Source organism: Capricornis sumatraensis, chromosome 6 (assembly GCF_032405125.1).
Source record: "Capricornis sumatraensis isolate serow.1 chromosome 6, serow.2, whole genome shotgun sequence".
NCBI lineage: Eukaryota > Metazoa > Chordata > Mammalia > Artiodactyla > Bovidae > Capricornis > Capricornis sumatraensis.
In genome coordinates this window covers 63,714,143-63,739,059 of record NC_091074.1, presented here as the reverse complement: position 1 = coordinate 63,739,059, position 24,917 = coordinate 63,714,143, and the positions used below count along the sequence as shown (strand labels likewise).

Below are 24,917 nucleotides of genomic sequence, written 5' to 3'. Positions count from 1 at the left end.
TACCAGAAAATGACACAGTATTAGGGAAGTAGGCATGTGTGAGAAAGGAAGAGAATTCTGAGGAGGGACACATCCATGAACTGAAGATCTGACTTGAAACGAAGCAGCAGGAAGGTGGATGGGCAGATGGTGGACACGGGGGGCTTGCTTACCACAGTGGGCGAACTTGAGTGACAGCACGCAGCTCTCGTGCAGGTGGAGCTGGTACTTGTCGGGCTTGGTGACGTGCAGCACCTCCACGTTGCTGTTTTCCATCCCCACGGCCAGCCATTCTCCGGTTGGGCAGTAGCCCAGAGAAAAGATCTAGAATGGAAACAGGTGACAATGATGGTGGCTACAGAGGATGTACTTCCTTTAACAGGGAGGCGAGGCACTGCTTCCTCTGGGGATACTGCTTAAATAATGAAAGAAATCAAGAGGCATGATAGTGGATGCTTGGGGCTGGTGCACTGGGATGACCCAGAGAGGTGGTACGGGGAGGGAGGAGGGTGGGGGGTTCAGGATGGGGAACATGTGTATACCTGTGGCGGATTCATGTTGATGTATGGCAAAACCAATACAATATTATAAAGTAATTAACCCCCAATTAAAATAAATAAATTTATATTTTAAAAAATTTAAAAAAATAAAAGTTAAAAAAAAAAAGACAATGTTAACCGTGCAGGAAGAAATCAAAGGCAAACGTGTAACCCCAAGTAATGAATCAGATATCCACAATCCAACTTACTAATCAATTGCAAGAAATTCAAAGGTCTACAGAATAATGCTTATTGAAACAAAAGTTTGCAAAAAGCTTGTAATAAATGAGATTTAAAAAATCTGTCAATAAAATATATACCATTGTACTATTTTTCTTAACTAATTCAGCATCAAAAGTGACTGTCACATGGTTAAGGAATTGCTCTTAAAGTCTCTGATATATCTCACAAAGTCATGCGTATGTGCGAAGTCACTTCAGTTGTGTCTGATTCTTTGCAACCCTATGGACTGTAGCCCACCAAGCTCCTCTGTCCATTGGATTTTCCAGGCAAGAACACTGGAGTGGGTTTGCCATGTCCTCCCTCCAGGGGATCTTCCCAACCAGGCATCGAACCCGCATCTCTTATGTCTCTTGCATCAGCAGGCAGGTTCTCTACCACTCGTGCCACCTGGTCACACGGTAAACGAATATTTGCTCAAGTCTCTCATATATCTCACACAATCCAGTCTCTAAGATGGCTCGCGCCCGAGCACACACCTGCGAGGTGAAGTCGTGCTGCTGCAGCTGCCGTCCCTCACGCAGGTCCCAGGACCGGACCGTGTTGTCCAAGCCGCCCGTCCAGAGCTTGGTGCCATCGTTAGAGATGTCAATGCAGCTGGCCCCGTCCGTGTGGCCCTGGAATTGCCTGAAGATGCCAACATGGAGAAAAGTCCTTGAACTTTTAAAGCTTTTAGGTGAACTTAGTTTAGAATTCCTCAGTCATCAGTTTCACTGCAGGCCTGATTGGTATATTTCCTTTTGGTTTATTAGGTTTTCTATTATTCAAAATAATAACAAAGCATATATGTAGAGAGATTAAAGTTTAATTGAGATGCTGAATCTCCTGCACTTTTTATTTATGAAAACTTAGGAAGTACTCTTCAAATTACTCATATGCTAAAACATGACTGAAATAACTGATAGGAAAAAGATGTCCATTTGAAACAAGAGAACACAGCTACATGAATATGAATTAATCAAAGATATGATCTGAGACCTACTCTATCCTTGGGATATGAAGGAAGGAGAGAAGGGAGGAGAGAAGGGAGGAGGATGCAGGAGATCTTTCCCTTCTGAAAGCTCTGGGGAAGGGCAAAGGAAGGGGCAGGACAAATTCTGCACTGAGCAACAATGCAGCATAGGAGGCCGCCCCAGGAGCACGTGGAATGTGCAAGAAACGGGGGCTGGGGGTGGGGATTAGAAGCAGTTCCTCATAAGAGCCTTACCCTAAAGGGAAAAAAGTCATGACTACTTTGTTTTTGGAATCATTTATAGAGTTGCATCCTACAAAATAAGTTACAGGTGGACAGCAGGGGTCTCTTCTCCTTCATCCTGTCGCCAGGCTCCCTTACAATCTCTGCAGACCCTTTAGCGCTTCACACCTCTTGCTCCTACTCTCTCAGGTGTTGACACCTGAAGATCTCACGTGCTTCAGGGTTTTTCCTATCAATGCCAATCCCATATCACCTCATTTCTACACAAATACAATTACTTCCATTTGTCCTGAAAGGTGGGACTACAGATTATCTACACCGTTTCAGGGTGAGGTACACCGGACACAACGCCTGGGCCCAGTGTAGAAGCTCAATGATTATTTGTCAAAAAGAAAGACAGTGTCAATACACATGGCACCAAGGAGAGAGCCACACACGGTGAACCTTCTCAATGAGTGTCTATCAACAAGGATGGTTTGTTAGCACAGATGGCAAATTATAGGTGTCTAATGAGCTCATGAGGCCATGGACACCTTACATGTATTGATTATGTAAAACCGACCTCATATTTTAAAATGTGAATTGGATGTGCTTAGTATAATTCAAAAAAAAGAAAAAAGAAGCCCTTATCCAATAAAGTTCAAACGGTGCAGAAAACAAGATTTTACAGCATCTTAAAATGGCTCTCTCCTCAACAATTTTGAGTAAGACAGCTGTATTTCACCTTTTTGAAAATACACACACAGCTCCCTGGCACAGCACAGTTAAGTCCTTGGCCCTGGCGCGGGACCCTGCTGACCCACCTCACCAGTGTCTGGTTGTGCAGGTCCCACACAGCGATGTTGCCGTCGCTGCAGCAGGAGAAGCAGACCTTGGAGTCGGGGCTGATGGCCAGGGCGTAGCAGGCGGGGGCCGAGGATGTCAGCTCTGCCTTGATGCGCGGGGTGGGAGCCGCCAGGTCCCAGATGGACAGGGTACTGGCTTCCCCTCCCACAATTAGGGTACGACCATCAGGGAGCAATCGGCAGGAACGGATGTAGTTATCCCTGTTCTGCAGAGACAAAACCCATCAAGAGGTTACTCATGAGGAAAGGAAAACAGCATTAACATGAGAGCAGAAATCCATAAACGTATTGTGTTCCCTCCTGGCTTTAATGAGCCATTTTCACTTATGACAATGATAAAGTGGATTAATGCTAGCAAATTACATGAAATTAAGGAAGTACTTAAACTTGATCTACAAAATTTAGTACTGAGATATTTAATCTTAATTAGCATGAAAATACAAAGATCTAGACCCACTCCCACCACCAGCAAGTCAACCAGCCGCCAGAGTCATTTGCAACCACAGACTCAGCAGCCCTCACCACCCTGGAGCAGCCAGGCCTGGGAACTGGGTACAGTGATCTGGCTGCTGAAAGGCACTGCTTCTCTGACGCCAAGAAAGTGACAAGGACTTAGACACCTTGCAGTCCCTTCCGATCGCCAGGCCCTGCATTACCTGGCCAAGGGACATTGTGGGCTTGATTAAGCAGACCCAACCTGAGGCAAGGCTTGATCAAGGTCTGTTAAGTGACAGGAAAAAGACAAGTCCTCAGCTCATGAGGTTATGGGAGTCTTGTGTAACTACGGTAAACTGATCTAGCTCTGTGCTGCTGCAAAAATTCTCCTGTTTATCCAAGGAAAAAAAATCAAACTGAAATTTCTTAAGTAACTGAAGGACAAATACCCATGAGACAGATAAGGGGATAGCTAGTGTTTATCACACAAAGTATTAAGTTACTTGTCTTCAAAAGTGACAGATGTTGATACTTGGGTGCACTCTCACAGAAACCACCATGGGCTCTTAGTCTTTTTTTTTTTTTTTGGCTACCACAAAGTGGCATATGGAATTTTAGTTCTCCAACCAGGGACTGAACCCATCCTTCTAGTGCAGAGTCCTAACCACTGGACTTCCAAGGAAGTCCTGTCTTAGTTTTCTTAAACTTTTTTAATCAGACAGGAAAACAAGTAAACTGCCTGCTCTCAAGAACTGGGCAGGATGAATGAAAACTGTACTGGGAGTACATGCCACATATGAAGAACCAGATGAATCTACCTTGAGTAACTGGAAGAAGACAGTGGCCAAGTTAAAAACCACAAACCACTGAAGATAGCCACCCACCTGAGATCAATCTGCGTGCTGTTGGTACATCCAGCCTATTTTGTGAATGAAGGCTTAAAGCATGTTCATTCATGTCCACTCACCAGACAGTCGAGCTGAGAGACAGGGCTCTTGTTGCCAGGGTGACTGATGTCCCAGACCTTGACACAGCCCTTCCCACCCGTGTACACATGTCGTGTGGGGTTGCTGATGGTCACCGCACACACCACCTCCCCATGGTTCAGGGTGTTGATCTGGCGAGCGTGTCGGGGAATGCCAGGGCCGATAAGGGCATCCGGGGGGAAGGGGACGGGCTGCATCTGACCATCTGCAGTAACGTGGAAGGAGTATGCCCTAAGACAGGGAAGGAGACAAGACAGAAAAAAGGAGAATTGAAAAATGTTACTTAACTGATCACTGTAATGAGATGAGAAATAAAACATTTTCAGTGCTACTTATGATTTGCAAACAGGTCAAATTTACTGAATATGGTGGAAAGAACTTAACTTTCAGAGCCATAGAGCTAAGTCTCTGATCAATTATCAGGTCAGCTCTTTGCTACCTGCTATATGACATCAGTAATGACACAGTCTCTATCTTTAAAATGGAGTGAATGCTACCTATACTTCTCAGAGAATTAAATAAGATTACCAACACCCAGTATACTATCTACACCTCCAGTCACTTTGCAAACTGAAACTGCCTTGTAATTCAGGTGATTCAGAAGCCTGTGGTAAGATTTTAACCTACAGATCACCTCAATCCAATCAAGTGACTTACTAATGAAAATCAGTAAGCTAAAATTATGAAGTTTTAGAAAAGGCAGAGGAACCAGAGATCAAATTGCCAACATCTGCTGGATCATGGAAAAAGCAAGAGTTCCAGAAAAACATCTATTTCTGCTTTATTGACTATGCCCAAGCCTTTGACTGTATGGATCACAATAAACTGTGGAAAATTCTGAAAGAGATCGAATACCAGACCACCTAACCTGCCTCTTGAGAAATCGGTATGCAGGTCAGGAAGCAACAGTTAGAACTGGACACGGAACAACAGACTGGTTCCAAATAGGAAAAGGAGTACGTCAAGGCTGTATATTGTCACCCTGCTCATTTAACTTCTATGCAGAGTACATCACGAGAAACGCTGGGTTGGAAGAAGCACAAGCTGGAAGCAAGATTGCCGGGAGAAATATCAATCACCTCAGATAGGCAGATGACACCACCCTTATGGCAGAAAGTGAAGAGGAACTAAAAAGCCTCTTGATGAAAGTGAAAGAGGAGAGTGAAAAAGTTGGCTTAAAGCTCAACATTCAGAAAACGAAGATCATGGCATCTGGTCCCATCACTTCATGGGAAATAGATGGGGAAACAGTGGAAACAGTGTCAGACTTTTTCTGGGCTCCAAAATCACTGCAGATGGTGACTGCAGCCATGAAATTAAAAGACCCTTACTCCTTGGAAGAAAAGTTATGACCAACCTAGATAGCATATTCAAAAGCAGAGACATTACTTTGCCGACTAAGGTCCGTCTAGTCAAGGCTATGGTTTTTCCAGTAGTCATGTATGGATGTGAGAGCTGGACTGTAAAGAAGGCTGAGCGCCGAAGAATTGATGCTTTTGAACTATGGTGTTGGAGAAGAGTCTTGAGAGTCCCTTGGACTGCAAGGACATCCAACCAGTCCATTCTGAAGGAGATCAACCCTGGGATTTCTTTGGAAGGAATGATGCTAAAGCTGAAGCTCCAGTACTCTGGACACCTCATGCGAAGAGTTGACTCACTGGAAAAGACTCTGATGCTGGGAGGGATTGGGGACAGGAGAAGGGGACGACCCCAGATGAGATGGCTGGATGGCATCACGGACTCGATGGACGTGAGTCTGAGTGAACTCCGGGAGATGGTGATGGACAGGGAGGCCTGGTGTGCTGCGATTTATGGGGTTGCAAAGAGTTGGACACGACTGAGCGACTGAACTGAACTGAAGGCATTACAACGCTTTAAGCCTACATGGTGAAATGGCATATGAGCCACCAAAAAAAATAAAAACTTTTGGATAAAGTTCCATCAGACTTGACAATAACAAATCCCAATAACTCCCAATGAAATCAGAACCTAAAAAAGCCTCCTGTGTGACTGTCCCAGAGGTCCACCTGTTGGTGCCTATCAGCAGCTCCATTTCCAAGTCATTTCCAGGGAAAACCCTCTAGTTGTAACAGCATTTGGTTCACTTAAGTTCAATCACCTCCCTCAATAGACACCTCTATTCTTAAGGCACTGAATTCAGGGAACAGATGACAAGTGAGGCTGTTCTGATGCAAGTTGGGTTCCAGGAGGCAGGAAATGTTGGCAGTGAGCAGGGGGAGATGCAAGTTGGGTTCCAGGAGGCGGGAGATGGGTTGGCAGTGAGCAGGGGGGAGCAGGGCCTGGCTAGGGGAACGTCATGGGCAGCAGCTCACTTTTGAAATGATGTCATGTTCCTTGGATTGGAGCTTTAGAATGTGCTGTTTACGGGAAGGAGTTTATGAAAGACATACCAAGGAAGAGCATTTATGGGTAGACAAAGGACAGGAGCCTGGATCTATCAGGAAGTTTTAAAATCAAAACAGTTTCTAGTTCTAGACTTTTGGTGCAAAAGTCTACAGAATGGCCACATGCATCCAAATCTGACCCATTACTGACAGGATATCATCAACAACATCTTGAAAGTCCCCAGAAAGGACAAAGCTGTGGAAGATTTGGGGACCAGAGGCAGAGGGTTTCTCTCGCTCTCTAGACTACACTGAGAACTAGGATATGGAAGAGAAGCAGTATGTCAGATTGCTGAGGGGGGAAGTGGTGGGAAGATGGGAAACCAAGACATACATTCCTTTGGTCAAAGCAGCAGGACATGGAGATGTGTTGTATGTGTGGCCTGGGAGAGAGAGATGTGGCCTGGGAGAGAGAGATGCTGAGAAGGGTGCTCAGGCTTGGAACCAAGTGACTAGCGAGGCTACAATACACATCAGAGAGGGTGACAGGGAGGCATAACCAAAGGGGAGATATGTGGGGAGGTAAACAGTATGGTTTTCTTCAAATTGAGGGCAGGTGAGGAATCAAACATCTCAACCAGAAGTTGAGCACCGTGATTCAGAAGAGAGGTTAGGTCAGAAAGATCACTGTGTGTTCATCCACAAAGTGGTGAGAGCTGAAGCTAAAGGAGCAGAAAAGGATAAATCTGGGGCGGATTATGCAATGAGCAGACTAGATACAGAACTTAAGAAAATGCTTACAACATTTAGGGGACCCCAGCAAGAGCAGTCAGAGAGAAAGAAAATCAGGAGACATGATAATGTGCAAAGGGGGCATAGATAGTCAATAACGTATTTCTCAGGTATCCCAGCGTGTGATGCACCTGATGCAACGAAGAGAAAAAAAACCCCACATATCCCCTGTTCTCCTAAAGTGACATTTTGGGTGCTGGGGTAGTTGGGAGATGGGCTGAGGGGCTGATACGCTGGTGCATCAGTGAGATACTTACATAAAGCTGTCATATGGTCAGTGCTATGAACAATGGAGAATTTGACAAAGTGAGAAGAACAGGGAAAATTGCCCCATTAGGGGCAATTGTGCCGCAATATAAAGAACAGGTATTAAGTTACCTTGGCCAAGAAAGGAAGATGGTATGAGGAGGAAGAGGATGGTCAACTGAAGGCCAGAGGGAGGCAGAATATTTACACTACTCAGTCAGAAAATAGTTACTAAATAAATGCCCAATATGTGCCAAGTACCATCAGATGGTGGGGAATCAGAGGTGAACAACATAGACAAAGTCCCTATCTCCAGAGCCTACATCCTAGAAGGGAAGAGAGATAATATATAGGCAGATCAATAGGTAACCTCAGACAGCAGTTCTCTCTGTCTCTCTCTCTCTCTCTCTCTCTCACACACACACACACACACACACACACACACACACACCCGGTTTCAGATAAGAGAGACCAAAAGTGCACAGTGAGGTCTGAGATGGTGTACAAGCTGAGGCCTGAAGGCAGGACCCAGTCTCACATATAGAGAGGAGGAGAGTGTGCCAGGATGGGAACAGCAAATCTGAAGTTCTAGAAGAAGAGCCATGTGAGGAGGCCCCCAAGCACTCACTGGAGAGTGAGAGGCTGGAGGAAGAGGCAGGACCCATGTTAAAAAGCCCTCAGAGGCTGTGTTGTGGCGTGTGGGCTGTTATTCTGAGCAGAACGGGAAGTCACTGGAGACTTCTGTGTAGGGCAGGGAATGACGCAATTCAGTTAATGTTTTCAAAGCATCGGTCTAGTTGTTGGATGAGAATGGACTGTAGAACGGAAGGAAAACTAGTCAGGGGACTAATGTGGCAATCTAGGGGAGAAGCTGGTAGCCTAGGCATGAGAGTCAGTAAGAAAGCTGGGAACAGATGTGCAATTTCAAAGATTTCTGTGGCTGCGTAGAGGCAGAGAAGGCTGTTCTCGATGGCATGTGGGGCTCATGAAGGTGACATAGTGGAGAGTGATGACAAGGTCTTCCCTGGGGTCTATTAAGTAGATAAACGATGTCAAAGAGGACAGAAGTTCATTAGAGATGATGAGGTCCAAGCCCTGCGACGAGGTTATGAAAGGGCTGATCTTGCGTACCACTGACACCCAGGATGACGGCAGCCTCTGAGTGGAGGAAGACCCCAAGCCAAGTGTAAAGTCTTAAATTAACTGAGAAATCTTCCAACAAGGCAGAAGACAGGGTGGACACTCAGGCACACATTTGAGATGGGTTGGGTTTTCACGTGAAGGCGGAATGAGTTTAGTTCTGGAAGACACTGGAATGGAACCGGAAGTGGGGAGGGCGACACAGCCTTTATAAGCCTGCCATTGGCTCCGAGGATGGCTGACATGAAGTAAATGAGAGGGCAAGCCCATGGAGAGCTGCAGGTGGAGAGTCTCCTCAGCAGAGAGCCAGGTGTCAGTTCAGGCGAGGAGGGGGAAGCAGTGAAATTCTGAGGGGAGACAAAGGCTAATGGATTTAGCAATTAAGAGGTCGTGAAGTAAATCTTAAAGAAAGGAAGATTATTCCAAGTCTAGAGATGGTGTTAAACATTCTTAATGATAATTTCCTTGAAAAGATATCCCTTCACTCCCCTCCACAATAACTAATGATTTTTAAAGAGCCTTGGCATGTAATTTCTTTAGAGGTTTTTCAACATGACATTCTTGACATTCATGACATTCCCCAACCTCTCTGTGAGCTCCTACTATGTTCCTGGGACTCCCTGAATTAAGAATTTCAAGAGTCTACTTACATTAAGGGTATAATGTAGCCCTCTGTTTACTATTAAAAATATATATATATAAATATATAAATAAATACATACATATAAATGATACTTAAGACTGGAAAAAAAGAAAGCTCTAGTACATACTTATTATCAGATTTCAACAAACTCTGATGTGTAAGCTAGCAAAGAGTACTGAAAGCCAAGCTTTCTAGAAATGAGAGAGGTGCAGGCCTGAAAATCTATTTTGTTCTCTAATTAAATGCATCAATACTCCTTATTCACATATTCTGATACAGACGTCATGCCGAGATACAAAATCAGGTAAGATGTTGGCCTTGTCCGTAAGTGGCTTATAAATTAGGAAGTATGATGAGAAAAGTATAAAAGGGGTTACAATACCAGGTTCAAGATGGAAGAATGAAGTTCTGTTGTGGTTCAAAAAGCAAAAATAAAGCTTATGTTTCATGAAAGACATGGTATTAGAGATGGATTTTAGAGAATGGAAGGACTTCACCAAAGAGGGAGAAAGTTGGAAAAACCCTTCCAGGTGGAGGGAAATAGCTCTAAAAGGATGAGATGAAATGATTTTGGGAAGACTTGGATTGGTTTTAATTCAGGAATTCACTAATTCAGCAATGACCCCCAACACAGTTAAGTGCTGAAGGAGCTAGCGTGATAAAATATTTCTCTCTCTCTCTCACATACACACACACACACACACACACACACACCATGTACAGAAAGTCAGCCTGAAAATTTCATAAATAGATTTTACTGAAGAATGCTTGTAGGAGGAGGAGCAAAGCCGGTCAGAATAAATCTGGTAGCAAGAAGTACAACAGACAGGAGGAGTAGGACAATCATCAATCTAGATAATAATTAACCCAATTATTTTTCCAATACTTATTAGTCCAAAGTTATTATTAATCCAAAATTCATCCAATAATTACTGGATGACAATTAATCCAATAATCTAGATGAGAGGCAATGGGGCACTTGAACCAGGTAAGGAGAAGGATGACACACTAGAGGTAACAGTGGATATAAAATTCTATAGAACTTAACTGAAGAGAAGTGAGGAAGAAGCCAATAATGACAGTGTCTGAGCACACGGGAACAAGGAACAGAGTACTCTGAAAACCGGGTAAGCCTGGGGAAGCACTTTGTGAATATAATAAACTTGTACCGCAAGTAATACACACTCAAGATGCCTAGCTGAGATGTTCAACAAATCACGAAAATATAGGGCTGGAAGTAACAGGTGCAGGAAGCCACAGAAATGCGCGCGCGCACGCACACACACACACACACACACACACACTCTCTCTCTCTCTCTCTCTCTCTCTTTCCCCACCCTCTCTACCCCTGTCTCTCTCCTCCCTCCACCCTCTCTACCCCTGTCTCTCTCCTCTCACCCTCTCTACCCCTGTCTCTCTCTCTCCCCCACCCTCTCTACCCCTGTCTCTCTCTCCTCCCACCCTCTCTACCCGTCTCTCTCCTCCACCCTCTCTACCCCTGTCTCTCTCTCCTCCCACCCTCTCTACCCCTGTCTCTCTCCTCCACCCTCTCTACCCGTCTCTCTCTCCCCCCACCCTCTCTACCCCCGTCTCTCTCTCCTCCCACCCTCTCTACCCCTGTCTCTCTCTTCCCTCCACCCTCTCTACCCGTCTCTCTCCTCCCTCCACCCTCTCTACCCCTGTCTCTCTCTTCCCTCCACCCTCTCTACCCGTCTCTCTCCTCCCTCCACCCTCTCTACCCCTGTCTCTCTCTCCTCCCACCCTCTCTACCCCTGTCTCTCTCTCCTCTCACCCTCTCTACCCCTGTCTCTCCCCCCCCACCCTCTCTACCCCTGTCTCTCTCTCTCCCCCACCCTCTCTACCCCTGTCTCTCTCTCCTCTCACCCTCTCTACCCCTGTCTCTCTCTCCCCCCTACCCTCTCTACCCCTGTCTCTCTCTCTCCCCCACCCTCTCTACCCCTGTCTCTCTCTCCTCCCACCCTCTCTACCCCTGTCTCTCTCCTCCCCCCACCCTCTCTACCCCTGTCTCTCCCCCCCCACCCTCTCTACCCCTGTCTCTCTCTCTCCTCCACCCTCTCTACCCCTGTCTCTCTCTCCTCCCACCCTCTCTACCCCTGTCTCTCCCCCCCCACCCTCTCTACCCCTGTCTCTCTCTCTCCCCCACCCTCTCTACCCCTGTCTCTCTCTCCTCTCACCCTCTCTACCCCTGTCTCTCCCCCCCCACCCTCTCTACCCCTGTCTCTCTCTCTCCCCCACCCTCTCTACCCCTGTCTCTCTCTCCTCTCACCCTCTCTACCCCTGTCTCTCCCCTCCCCCACCCTCTCTACCCCTGTCTCTCCCCTCCTCCACCCTCTCTACCCCTGTCTCTCCTCCCCCCACCCTCTCTACCCCTGTCTCTCTCTCTCCCCCACCCTCTCTACCCCTGTCTCTCTCTCCTCCACCCTCTCTACCCCTGTCTCTCTCTCTCCTCCACCCTCTCTACCCCTGTCTCTCTCTCCTCCACCCTCTCTACCCCTGTCTCTCTCTCCTCCACCCTCTCTACCCCTGTCTCTCTCTCCCCCACCCTCTCTACCCCTGTCTCTCTCTTCCCTCCACCCTCTCTACCCGTGTCTCTCTCTCTTTCTCCCTCTCGGCAGATGAAACTACAAAGTGGTCTCCAAAGGAGATGATCAAGAGAAAGGAAGTTTGGACTTCCTGACAGAGATACACTTCAAACAATTCAGACATCTGCAAATCGACCTGTTTAAAACATGTGTATTGAGGATGCTATTTTATTTGGATCATATTTGGATGAAAACCCAGCACAGCTCAGAAGGTTCTTGGCGTTCCCACCTGTACTTCCCCCTCCCTCTGTGAGAGGCCCGTTCCATAACATCACACTCATCACTTCCAAGCTTCATTGACACCTTCTCCAAGTATCTGATGTCTCATACGACTGAACTAGACCCTAAATTTACAAAGAAAGGTCTGGCTGTTGCACTCCATGCAGCATTCAGTAGGACAGAAGATTGGGTTCTGGGAGCATATGAACCCACTAGAAAGTTAACCAGCCAACAAATAAAACTTGAGAGTTTACTGTGTGCCAGGAAGTGTTCCTATTGTGAAAAATTTTGCTTTATAAAAACAAATAAAAACAACAGCAGAGAAGAATTTCTGAACTGTGAGCAGCTTAAAACCATAAACCTGAGACCTTTTGTTATGGCTGAAGTCACATGCCATTTCCACAATATAATCAGTACAATGGTTTCAATTGAATACTTTTATATTATTTATAAAAGCCTCATATAAGTAGCATGTAAGGAAAAAAGTCCACTTCTGGCTGATGTTAAAATTAAACTCTGTTGTCATTTCAGTTACTTATTGAGAAGAACTTCTGTTAATTCAACAGAATAAGCAAGAGGACCCAAGGTGAATTAGCAAGTAAATGCTATTTTATTCATTAGTTTGGAACATGCATTTAATTATAATTTGTGATAATATCTAGCAATTATTCTGTAAAAAAAAAAACAAGGAGAGAGATGCACAAATGTTTCAAGTCATTCTAAAGAAAAGCAGTTCCTCTATGTATGTGGTGAAGAAGGCCTTTAGGTGATTCATCATGTTTTATGTTGTAGCACAAAAGATAGTTTTCCTGTTGAAAAACATGCACAAGCGTCACAACTCTCCATCCTGTGATCTAGAAGCCATATTCCATCATCTCTTCTGTAAAAACCTATAATAAAAGTATTTCTCTCTATATGCATGCTGCTGCTGCTGCTAAGTTGCTTCAGTCGTATCCAACTCTGTGTGACCCCATAGACGGCAGCCCACCAGGCTCCCCATCCCTGGGATTCTCCAGGCAAGAACACTGGAGTGGGTTGCCATTTCCTTCTCCAATGCATGAAAGTGAAAGTGAAAGCAAAGTTGCTCAGTCGTGTCTGACTCTTAGCGACCCCATGGAGTGCAGCCCACCAGGCTCCTCTGACCATGGGATTCTCCAGGCAAGAGCACTGGAGTGGGGTGCCATTTCCTTCTTCCCTCTATATGCATAAGGAGTGCTAATTTGTATGTCCTGGTACCTTGTTAAAGACACACAAAGATAGGAAGAGGGAAATCTAATATACTCAGTCTAATCTTCCTACGGTATCTCTGCCTCCCACTATGTTCTATTGCATAAGCAATTGAAAACCTGATAATAACCTGGGCAAAGCTCAAGAGGAAATGGTGCAGCAGTGGACTGAATAGTCACTGTAAACCAAAACCAAACACTGGACTAAACCTCCATCATATCATCTCATCCTCAGGCCCTTCTTATCAGGAAGGTGCCAGCCCTGTTTTTAAAGATGAGCCAACTGAGGCTCACGAAGTTGAGAAACTCTGCATAAAGTCAGTTCCTTCCTAGTGTCAATCGGCAGAGTCAGAATTCAACCTTGGATCTATCACACTCCAGAACCCAACCCCTGCTGAACACACCATGCTCTCTTTGGGGTTTCCTGATGTCATTTGCCAACTGCATCAGCTGTGACCTGGTAACTCCAGGAACAAAGACCATCAAAACAAAGCCATCCTGCTACCCACCACCCCTACCGAAAGTGTGATGCACCACCTCACCTGGCAGCGGTTACACTACAGCTCTGGGTACACCTGCCTGGTGACTAAGTGGTAACTCCACACAGTACTGAAAACAGACCACACCGCTTCCCTCAAGAAACCTCTCCATCTCCACAGGTTTATATGAAACTTGTTAGTATTCAGTTTATTTGATTAATCCCTTGATTTTGTTGTTTAGTCACTGCTTGAAATAGACCAAACTTTCACCTTCAAATATACCAGGGTTCTTGGTCAACAAGACTTGTCCGTCAATCAACAACTATTTGCCAAACACACACAAATACACAGAATTTTATGGTAATTGATATTTATACCTTCAACTCTCAAGGAACTCAAAGTCTAGTTTGCCTTGACTCGCTTATTAATCAGTCAAATATTTACTGAGCAACATGGCTATGGAACCAGTACCGTGTATGACGCAACAGGGAAGTTTAGGGTAGAGTCTGCAGAGAAGTTACAGAGGAAGAGCCAAGAACATGAAACATCAGGTGGAAAGTGAAGGAAGGGTCAAGGTCAGGCATGTTTAATGCTGTGGAGCCAGCAACATGGGGGAAAAGAAGACAGGCAGGAGACAACAGGATGACACCTAAATGCCTGAGTGTACAGCAGTGGATAAACAAGCAACAGGAGGCTAGTGAAAGGAGACTGGCACACATCTTCAATCATCTGTTGAACAAGCATAAACTGTGAGCACCAAAGAGCAGAGAGCTGTGCAAAGGCAGTAATGAAAATTAAGTGCAGTGGATTAAAATGAAGGATAAGGAATAACACGTGGGAGAGATCAGAATGTACAAGACGACGCTGGAACAACTGCTGTGTGTGTTTCACCTTCATGGCTGGAGGGGGCCATGAGACTGTAGAGGCTCCAAATACCCGGTTCACAAGAGAGGAAGCTAACTGAGCAAGCCACCTTTGCCAGAAACACAAATGAGCTTCTTTCTTTTTAGCCTCTGAAGTTTGGCATGTCTTTCCCTAACATGCTCTAATTTTGAGCATCTAGGTTTGCACATAAGATGACTTTTTTCCCCCAAGACAATAAAAGAATTGCCCTGAAATCAGTAATAGATGTAGAGAAGATCTGACTACTAGAGATGCCCCAGCAATTTGCATTTCCACATCAGAAGTTTGAGATTTTAAATTGAAAATCTAAAACCCCACCTCATTACCTCTTGCCTTGTGCTAAAAAAAAGAAAAATAAAATATTCTGCCAAAAAAAAAAAAAATCCCCACAACAAAAAACCCTTGCAAGCTGAAGGAACTTGCCAACACCGCCCAGTAGTTCTCAGAGGCTAAAGGGCCAGTGAGGGCCCAGACAAACAGTGAACATGTGGCACAGAGCTTGGTACTCACGGCTTTCCTCCTGGAATGCCTGTCAGGTTTGGAGGTATCGCTGGCACACGCATGTGATGGTGTGGATCAAATCCAACCTAAAATTGTTCCCAAGCAAGGCAGCAAAAATAAACATAGTTACATTAACTCATTTCATCCTACTCAGTACCTTTCCAAATCCTAGGAGAATAGATGCTTTTAAAATGCAATTTTAGAGATAAATATACATGTATTCATTGATGAAATGATAGGAGGATGTACATGATTTCATGGTCACATACTTGGGGGTGGAACAAACATAACAAAAAAAACACTATTATCATTGAAGCTCATGATGCAAATGAAGGGATTACTATATTTATTATATTATCTGCTCTACTTCTGTAGGTTTGACTTTTTTTTATGGAATATAACACGCAAAAACTGCCCCTATCTTGTGAAATAAAATGAACTTTACAATATAATAGCATGCAGTTTAATTTATAAATAAGCTCAGGTTGCTTCATAGATATACCTCAAGCTATAAAAACTACTCTAGGCAAAAATACGCATGGCCATTTTCTGAGCTCTGAAATACTTTCATTCTGTAAAAGTTTACAACATACCACTGGTGATCTCCCATAGGCAGCGGCCGCGGCGGCAGCAGCAGCAGCTGCGCTCATCTGTGGGGAGATGTTATGTAGCCCTGCGTAGGCAGCTCCAGGGCTGGTCAGCTCCCCATTCATCCCCGCGTGCGGCACAATCCCAAACGGGGTTGGGTATGGACAAGGTACCGCCATGGGGGTCCTTAGGCTTGACGCTACAGACCCAAACAGAAGGGAGGAGAAAAACCAAGGACACACACAGGAAATAATCATGAGGTCTAATGAATACAAGGAGTAACATGTTCTTACATATGTTAAGAAATAGGATCTGTAATTCAAATAAGCTTATTTTAATGTTTGCAAAAGTCATTTAAGCTTTCATCAAGGTTCAAACATTCACCTTAATTTACTGAACACCTACTATGTGTCAGACAGGGTAAGTGCCAGGTGCTTGATTTGGACTAAAACAACTCACAGCCAGTCCATGCTGATCATTGTACTCTTAATGTATTACACTCTTTAAATTGCTATAATTTCTTTAAAAACAGAAAGCATAAATATGTACAGAAACTTTTTTCTGACTAACCCAACGGGTCGACTCCTGGTGGTTTTCCGGGAACCGGCCTCAATCCGGGAGTGGAATTACTGCCTGGGGTGGGTGCATCAGTTCGTGGAGTAGGGGTATTGGACTTCGACACAGGAGTAGTAGATTTTTCATTCTAACAAGAGATGTAATGGAATACACTGGTAATTAGAGCACAATTTTAACAATTATGTTAAACATTTAAAATGGTAAAGAAGAAGGAGAGAAAAAAGAAATGGAAAAGATTCTTCAGTGTGGGCCTTTCTTTTTTATTAGTTAAGAAGAGCTAACAAAGAAACAAAAAGTGTTCCCTGAGACCACAAAACCAATCTTTGGGAGGACATAAATCAGAGCTGAATTTGGGGCAGAGGAGACCATTTCCAGGAAACTGGTCTGAGTCAGACAAAGGCTGACAGTTCGTGATGTCCTGTTGTGACTGGCCACTTGCTGGTTGCTTTAAGACTGAGTGGTTTTGTTGGGTTCCTGATGAATTGTTCATGCCACAAGGGGCGTCCCTGGTTAACAGGTCCCCTTAAAAAAGAACCAAGCCTGAATCATCACAGAGATCAGCACAGATGAGCTGTCGTTAACAGGCCGGAAGGCCAAGAGAAAACAACAGAAATAAACTAAATGCAGCCCTGTACCAGACACAGCCTCCAAATCTGCAGACAAACTGAGGAATTTTCCTTCTTTCAGCTGTGAATTCAAAAGGCTATTTGAAAACTGATTTTTTTTTTTTAACACTATGTTATAAGGAAATAACTGGTGAGGAACAAGGAAGACACATCACATAAAAACGCAATTAACTACACAGCCACAAAAGACGAGGCTACAGAGAGATTATCCTGACTTGCAAGCAGTTCCATTTTTTGCATTTGTGATTTGTGGTGTGACTCAAGACAGACTTTTATAAATGACAGATAACTTTTTAGTTAGGAAGGGAAAACTATTGCAGTCATATATAGCTTGGTAATTCAAACAAAGCTAGCAACAAAATCACATCCAAGCCAAAAACTAAATTTACCATAAACCACAGATGACAAAACCATCTCTGTAACCCCAATGTGTATATCTTTATCTTCACTGAGACATGTTTCACTACATTTCCCCATGTCCTTCCCCGATCCTTACAAAAAGACTCACAAAACAAACATCCATCACCAACAAGTCAGTGAGCGCTCACTCTGTTCCAAAGTACCTTTGTCAATTAAACTTGAATACTGAACATATACATATACTTAGTGATCAAAGTCCTATGGAAAAATGAAGAAAAATAAAATTTTAGAATTAATTAAAACTAATCATATGGAAATAGGCAATGCAAAGAAAGACAGTGAAAGTGAGGAAAGTGTCAGTCGCTCGGTTGTGTCCAAGTCTTTGCAACCTCATGGGCTGTAGCCCACCAGGCTCCTCTGTCTATGGGATTCTCCAGGAAAGAATACTGCAGTGGGTTGCCATGTGCTCCTGGGACTCTTCCCGACCCAGGGATCAAACCCATGTCTCTTATGTCTCCTGCATTGGCAGGTAGGTTTTTTACCACTAGCGCCTCCTGGGAAACCCCAAGAAAAATGAACAACTACTTACAAGGCTAATTTCTTTGGATTTGGAGGAAGGAGTACTGCTGGAGGATGCAATCGAAGCTGGACTGATAGGGGCATCTTTCTTGAGCAGGCGTGTCTTGTCCAGGCCGTTCTCTCTCGGGGAATGTGCTGGGCTCCCTCGAGGTGATGATGGATCCTACAAAGGAACATCAAGGGTATCAAATACAGCACAGCACATTCACAATGCCAGAGTACTTGGTGTGGACGTTTCAAGCCAAAGTCTTCAATAGCTTAGGAGCAAAAAATGTTCTGTAACAGACTGTAAGACTCATCAAATTGCTGTAGAAAATATTCAGTATCAAGGTCAATAAAAATACTACAAAATTTATCATATTTATTTTAAAACAGCAACAAAAATAAAAACTCTACAAATTTGTAAGTAACTTGTCAAGGAGACCTTAGACTGACCACAGATGTCTGGTGTGCATTCCTGTTGGTAACAGAATGTATGTGCACTTCATAGACAAGAGTAACAATAAAAAAGAATGTGTAATACACAAATTTTTTAGATAAACAAATTGTGGGTCCCTTTAGAAATTAAGAAAACATTGTGGACACTAATTGTTGGGACGCTAATCATTGTTATAACTGGGTAAGAGCAGGAAGTCAAATGAGCCACAAACATACCTCATTGGAAACGTCAACCACCAAGTTGTCATCACTCTTCTCAGCATCGCTGTCCTGCATTGACAATTGAGAAGCATTATCTCCTCCCCCAGCAAAAAAAAAAAAAAGCAGCCAGATTTACCCTAGGTAAAGTCCAGAGTAATTAATTCCTCACACTTTATAAAAATGAACTGCACCAAACAGTACTAAACACTCTACAATGTACTGTGTTTTTTACTCCTTGTGATGATGCTATGAGATAGGTAATAGGATGATTCCATTTTAGTTGAAGAAAGTCAAAGCTTATGGCTTGTTAGTCTAGAATATCAGGTGCCACCTGGCCTGCCCATGCTACATAATACAGCCTACAGATGGGCGGGATTGTTCTGTCAGTGTCTTTCAAAGACTGGGTAAGAAGCCACAATTTTGAATTTGGGAGGTTTCACACGAAAATTCAAGTTCTTGGCTTCTTTTGAGCCTGCAGTCTTGCAGGGCACCAGCATCAGAAGTGGAACGTGGTCAGCGTGCCTCCACACCAGGGAGTCCCATCCCGCTTCCTCCCTTCACTGATCTGAAGCAGCAGTCACTGAAGGGAAATGAGCTTCAGTCCAGGCTAGGAACACATCTGGATGTCTCTGGAAGTAACATTCCACCAAAATGTGCTACATTCCTCAGCGCAGGAGGTCATCCAGACAATTTAACAGGTGGTCTGTGATTTTACATTTTCCCTTAACATTTCTAGCTGGCCACAGAAAATTCCACCACCTTGAAATGTATGGAGGGAAACAAATTCATGTAACAGAAATAATACGGAACACAAGTCCTCTATCTGTTGCCAGATGAAACATTGTTTCCTGGCTCACTCACCTGCAAACACAGGCTTTCAGTCAGCCAACTGACACTCAGCTACAACTGTATTAACTAGTTTTCTCTCCTAGAATGTTATCTTGTGGTCTAGTTTTGGTTGGTAAAGTAAGAGGGTAAAATGGCTGTTGATTAAAAAGCAAGATAAACTGCCTCCCCCAAAGCAAAGGTGAGTGAACCTACATAACGAGCTGCAATCTCCTTTTCTTCAGTTTTCTGCTTTTTGCTATCAGAGGAATAGTCTGTGGAGTTTCTGTGCTTCTCAGCACCTCGGAAACTGGCTGATGGAGATACTGAAGAGCTCTGGAATTAGAAAGGAAAGCAGAATTGAGAGATGACCAGTCATTTAACCCTGTCATTTTCTAAAAACACATGAGACTTTATCTCCTTTTTGCTTTTAGTATATGCCAAGCTGTTAAGAGGAGACAGGCCTCCCCCTACCCACTCCGTGTTGATGCGTGCGTGCGTGCTAAGTCACTTCAGCTGTGTCAGACTCTATGCGCCCTCATGGATGTAGCCTGCTGGGCTCCTCCGTCCATGGAATTTTCCAGGCAAGAATACTGGAGTGGGTTGCCATTTCCTCCTCCAGGGGATCTTCCCTGCACAAGGACTGAACCTGCATCTCTTACATCTTCTGCATTGACAGATGGGTTTTTTACCACTAGTGCCACCTGGGAAGCCCACCCTGGGTCAGTAGAGCTATAAAGCGATCACTCCCTAGTGGTCAGATGTGATGATGGCAACTCCTCCACTAGCTCCAGAGGCAGGGGTACAGGGTGGGAGTTTAGAGGAAGAAGACTGAGGACTAGTAAGTGGGTTCCCATTGATAGGGGATGAGTAACTCTAAACCCCTCCGCCCTGTATCAGTCCATCTCAAGGTTTTATATGATTACTCTAAATGTAGGAAGCAAGCATGGTAACTACTGCTTCTCAAACATTTACTCTTATATTTGGTGGCAGAAAAGACAGCAGGCATTATCCATTAAAGGCTGAAGACAGAAGCAAAACACTGAAAGTAAAACAATTTCATAATGTGTACTGATAGGGTCTTGACTATCATCTATGTCCACTGAGTTCCAATCCTCATTCCCAGGCCATGAAACTTGCTTCAATGCTTCTGCTTTGTTTTCCTACCATGACCCAATGCAATCAGGCTTTTACAACCATTATGCCATTGAAACCAGGCACACAAACACCATCTGTGAGCTACTACCGACCAATTTAATGCCAATCCCTATATATAGTTTTTCCCCTTTCCAGCCTATCCTCCACTTTTCTGGGATTCTCAAACAAATCTCTTTCCAGAGATTCTCACCCTTCCTTTAAAAATGACAAACGGTGTCCCACCATCCACAGGGGGGAAAAACCCCAACTTCTGAGTATATAGCTGTCTTTCAAAGCCCTTCACTCTCTGCCCCAATTCAGCCCAGGCCTGCTCTCAGAGCTCTCAGCATGTTGCTGCTCCACCTTATCCCGTGCCTGTTGTCACTGCAGTGGGAGCCTTTATTTCCTCCCCCCGCCGCCCAGCTTTCAAGAATGTCCTTTCTCTCAGTATCTTCCCTTTGAAACCCTCTTTCATCGTTCTTAAGAACCAGCTCTAACTTCACTGTTCGATACTCCCTCAGACACTGTCAGGCAGAATCCATCACTCTTCGTGTCCCTAACGTTTTATTCACCCAAACAGTGGAGCACTCGCAGTCAGTTGATACCTATTTGTTTACAAGGTCCTTCCCACTCCAGGCTGCGGATCCCCAGTGGTGGGGGCACCCAGCACAATGAGTGGCACTGAGCTGCCAAGAATTATTTTTAATGAACAGAAATGACTGCACAACCCCTCTGCACGTGTCAGTTGTAATCTCAAATTCATGTGGTACACTCCTTTCCAGAGAGTCCCTTGGCTAAACAAATCCATAGGAGGTCATTCAGTAGAGTAGGATCTGAGGCATGATGCCCCTCAGGTCTGGCAACGTGGTGGCTCCGCCCCTTCCTTCGCCTTACTCCATCATATACTTCTGCACCCCTTCATCCTACTAATGTGGTGTTTTACAACAAGAAGAAAAATGAGTATATCTGTCTATGATTCACTGAGTCTTTTGATTCTGATACTCTCCACTGAACATTACTGCTACTCTGTCAAAAAGGAAAACTTGATTTTTAAACAATGACAAAATATTTTCTTAAAAATTAATACTAAATGGTAATGTTTATTTATTGGCACACATGTACAAATAGCTTTTTCTTTTTAAACTGGCTATTTCAGGAACTGTGGGTATCACTTTATTTGTGAATTTTACTGTAGAACAGAGTTCTACATGTTGGAGTTTCCTAGTAGAATGATAGAGTAGTTAATTACCACTAGCATTTAAAGGTTAAGCTGAACAATAGGCACTGGGGCAATCAGCAATGTTCTAATAACATAATTGCTCTAGAATCAAATTGGACTTGGCACGGACTCTCATCGTGAATCTAACAAGTCTACCATTCTGCCACTGGAAGGCCATTTGGACTTTTGCTAGACATGTAAACAGGAGAAACTGAACACTGATAAAGACAAAAATCACGATTTTACAACAAAAGCTTATTTTTATTTCACTACTGTTATTTTAAAAGTGTAGCCAGTTTAGGTATTTCCCTACTTACCAGAGTTGCATTATTATGCTTTATAAAACTACAAACTTAGAAACATTAAACACAGATCTTTTTTCCTTACAGCTGATCATGTAAATATACTAGCAAATTTGTTATGAACAAAGAGTCACACTGAGAAAGCAGTGGCAGATTTGGAGAGGGCAAAATATCTTAAATATGAATGGTTAGTAAAAACTTCTAAAAAATAAAACTAATAACCTAGAATTAAAAAACAGAAATTTAATTTTAAAAAGTAAACACACTGGTATATTGAAAAAAAATGAAGGTAGATGTCTAATAAAAGATAAAGAGGAGGGAAACAAAGAGAAAATAAGAAAAAATAATAAAATATATGAATCCTATTATATGGAAATCCTAACTACTTTGGTAATAAAAGAGAAGCTTTAAAGTCAGTTATTCCTAACATTATAAATCACAGTAGCTCAAAATGAGAAAAAACTCTAGATCCTAGTCTGAAATCCAGCCTGGACTTTACTAAGGCTATTGATCAAGTCAGTTGCAAAACTGCTACTCTAACTGTAGTTCATTCAGTGCAGGAATTAGTTTGGGTCAGGGACACTCATGGGGAATTTGTCTATGGTGTTGGGGGTGGGGAGGATAGAGAAGACAGGCTTAAAGCCAGGTAAGACCCTTTACTGATGTCATAACCAAAGCCCTCTAGCAATTGAAAAGGGTGGCCCCATCCCTTCATCATGACTCTTCTGTCACCTCAAGATCAAAGATGACCAAGTATGAGAAAGAGTTCTATAAAGTATTCCTCCACCCCCAAAGAGGTGGTGGTGATATAATCAGCTAATTATAATAACAGGTAGCACAGATTTTACCAGCAGGCAAGAGCGTCTCTCTGGAGTCAGACTGCCTGGGTTAAAAATCCTCTACTTAATAGCCCCGTAGCCTCAGGGATGTTGTTCAGTCTCAGTCTGTAGTCAACAATACCTCACCCACTTTCTCAACCAGGGTGCTCTGAAGACTAAGTGAAAGAAGCCACATAAACTATAAGGCACAGTCCCTGGCAAATAACTAAGCCTCCACATTATTTATATGCTTCCCCGGTGGCTCAGAGGTTAAAGCGTCTGCCTGGAATACGGAGACCCGGGTTCGATCCCTGGGTCGGGAAGATCCCCTGGAGAAGGAAATGGCAACCCACTCCAGTACTCTTGCCTGGAGAATCCCATGGAGGGAGAAGCCAGGTAGGCTACTAGTCCATGGGGTCGCAAAGAGTCGGACAAGACTGAGCGACTTCATTTTCCACATTATTTACTGCGGAGTTAGTGTGGATCTTCTATTTGAAGCCTCACATAAGGACTATTCTAAGCATTCAGGTAGGGCTTTCAAGGGGGTGCAGTGGTGAAGAATCTACCTGCCAACTGTAGGAGATGAAAGAGATGTGGGTTTCATCCCTGGGTCGGGAAGATCCCCTGGAGTATGGAAATGGGAATCTGATGCAGCATTCTTGACTGGAAAATCACAGGAGCAAAGGAGCCTGGTGGGATACAGTCCATGGGGTCACAAAGAGTCAGACAGGCTAAGTACCCAGGCACACAACAAAAAGCATTTGGGTAGCACTGTCTCTTAGCATAGATATGCAGATGGCCCCTAAGGATAGGGCTCCAATAGGCTGCTATTAACTAAAACACATCTCCTTTCAACAGTCACAATTAAGGTTTTGGTGTAATACTTCAGGCAAGACTATAAATACCACCTCCACACTGGACTTTCTAATTTGACTTCAAATGCATTCATTTCAAGCTAATTTCACTTTCCAGTGGCACAGGTGCAGTACTCAGATGTCCCTGCCAACTTACAAAATCTCAACTGGCAAAAATACGCCAAAGGTCGAGCAGACAAACATGATCAAGAACTCTAAAACTCATGTTATGGTTTGTTTGCGCATCAGCTGCAACTTTCAGATACCCCATCTACTTGGTACCAAAGGGTAACTCTGCTTTCAAACACTTAAGGAGGATAATTACAGGGCAGAGGGAACCATGAAAATCTGGCCAGGGTGACCACAAGTCCTGGACTGTCCCCACTTTACACCTGCTGTCCAGGTCTCTTTACGCTCAAAACCAGCCCACTTAGAGGATGAATATACTGCTACTCTTAACTGCAGTTCTTTCAGCACAGGAATTAGTTTCAGTTGGGGCTTCCCTGGTGGCTCAGAGGTTAAAGTGTCTGTCTGGAATGCAGGAGACCTGGGTTCAATCCCTGGGTCAGGAAGATCCCCGGGAGAAGGAAATGGCAACCCACTCCAGTAGTCTTGCCTGGAGAATCCCATGGAGGGAAGAGCCTGGTAGGCTACAGTCCATGGGGTCGCAAAGAGTCGGACACGACTGAGCAACTGAACTGAACTGAAAGTGAAGTCGCTCAGTCGTGTCCGACTCTTTGCGACCCCATGAATCGCAGCACGCCAGGCCTCCCTGTCTATCACCAACTCCTGCAGTTTAGGTCGGGACAATTCAGGGGAAGTTTGTTTATGGCAGTAGGGATGGGGAGAACAGAGAAGTCAGGCCCAAGAGCCTTGCTGACTCTTTACTGATGCCATGACCAATGCTCTCAATCATTACTTCTTCTGAAGAAGACTGATGTCTCAGAAACAGATTACCGCTGACTTTCTTGACTACATGAAGGCCAGAGTACAGATGGAGATCAGCAGGGGCTCCGCCCACCCCTCCTTCCAAGCAGAGGGGCCTTCAGGAGGAGCCCTACCATCCCAGTCACACAGA

At 44.2% G+C, this 24,917-nt stretch overlaps 1 protein-coding gene across 20 annotated transcripts in view; it reads right to left on the bottom strand.

Annotated features, from left to right (window-relative positions):
* TLE4 (TLE family member 4, transcriptional corepressor) overlaps positions 1-24,917 on the bottom strand; it is a 158,676-nt gene that overhangs the window by 3,828 nt on the left and 129,931 nt on the right. For 13 of the 20 annotated variants that reach the window (XM_068973991.1, XM_068973989.1, XM_068973990.1 and 10 more), the window contains 10 exons: positions 19,726-19,845; positions 18,700-18,753; positions 18,056-18,208; positions 16,475-16,607; positions 15,910-16,103; positions 15,326-15,402; positions 4,201-4,450; positions 2,757-3,004; positions 1,238-1,385; positions 153-303 (listed from right to left, as the gene is read on the bottom strand). In XM_068973991.1, coding sequence (XP_068830092.1) covers positions 153-303; positions 1,238-1,385; positions 2,757-3,004; positions 4,201-4,450; positions 15,326-15,402; positions 15,910-16,103; positions 16,475-16,607; positions 18,056-18,208; positions 18,700-18,753; positions 19,726-19,845 — 1,528 coding nt within the window. The remainder of the gene's footprint in view (positions 1-152; positions 304-1,237; positions 1,386-2,756; positions 3,005-4,200; positions 4,451-15,325; positions 15,403-15,909; positions 16,104-16,474; positions 16,608-18,055; positions 18,209-18,699; positions 18,754-19,725; positions 19,846-24,917) is intronic. The other 7 variants (XM_068974007.1, XM_068974008.1, XM_068974005.1 and 4 more) reach the window with 5 other exon arrangements.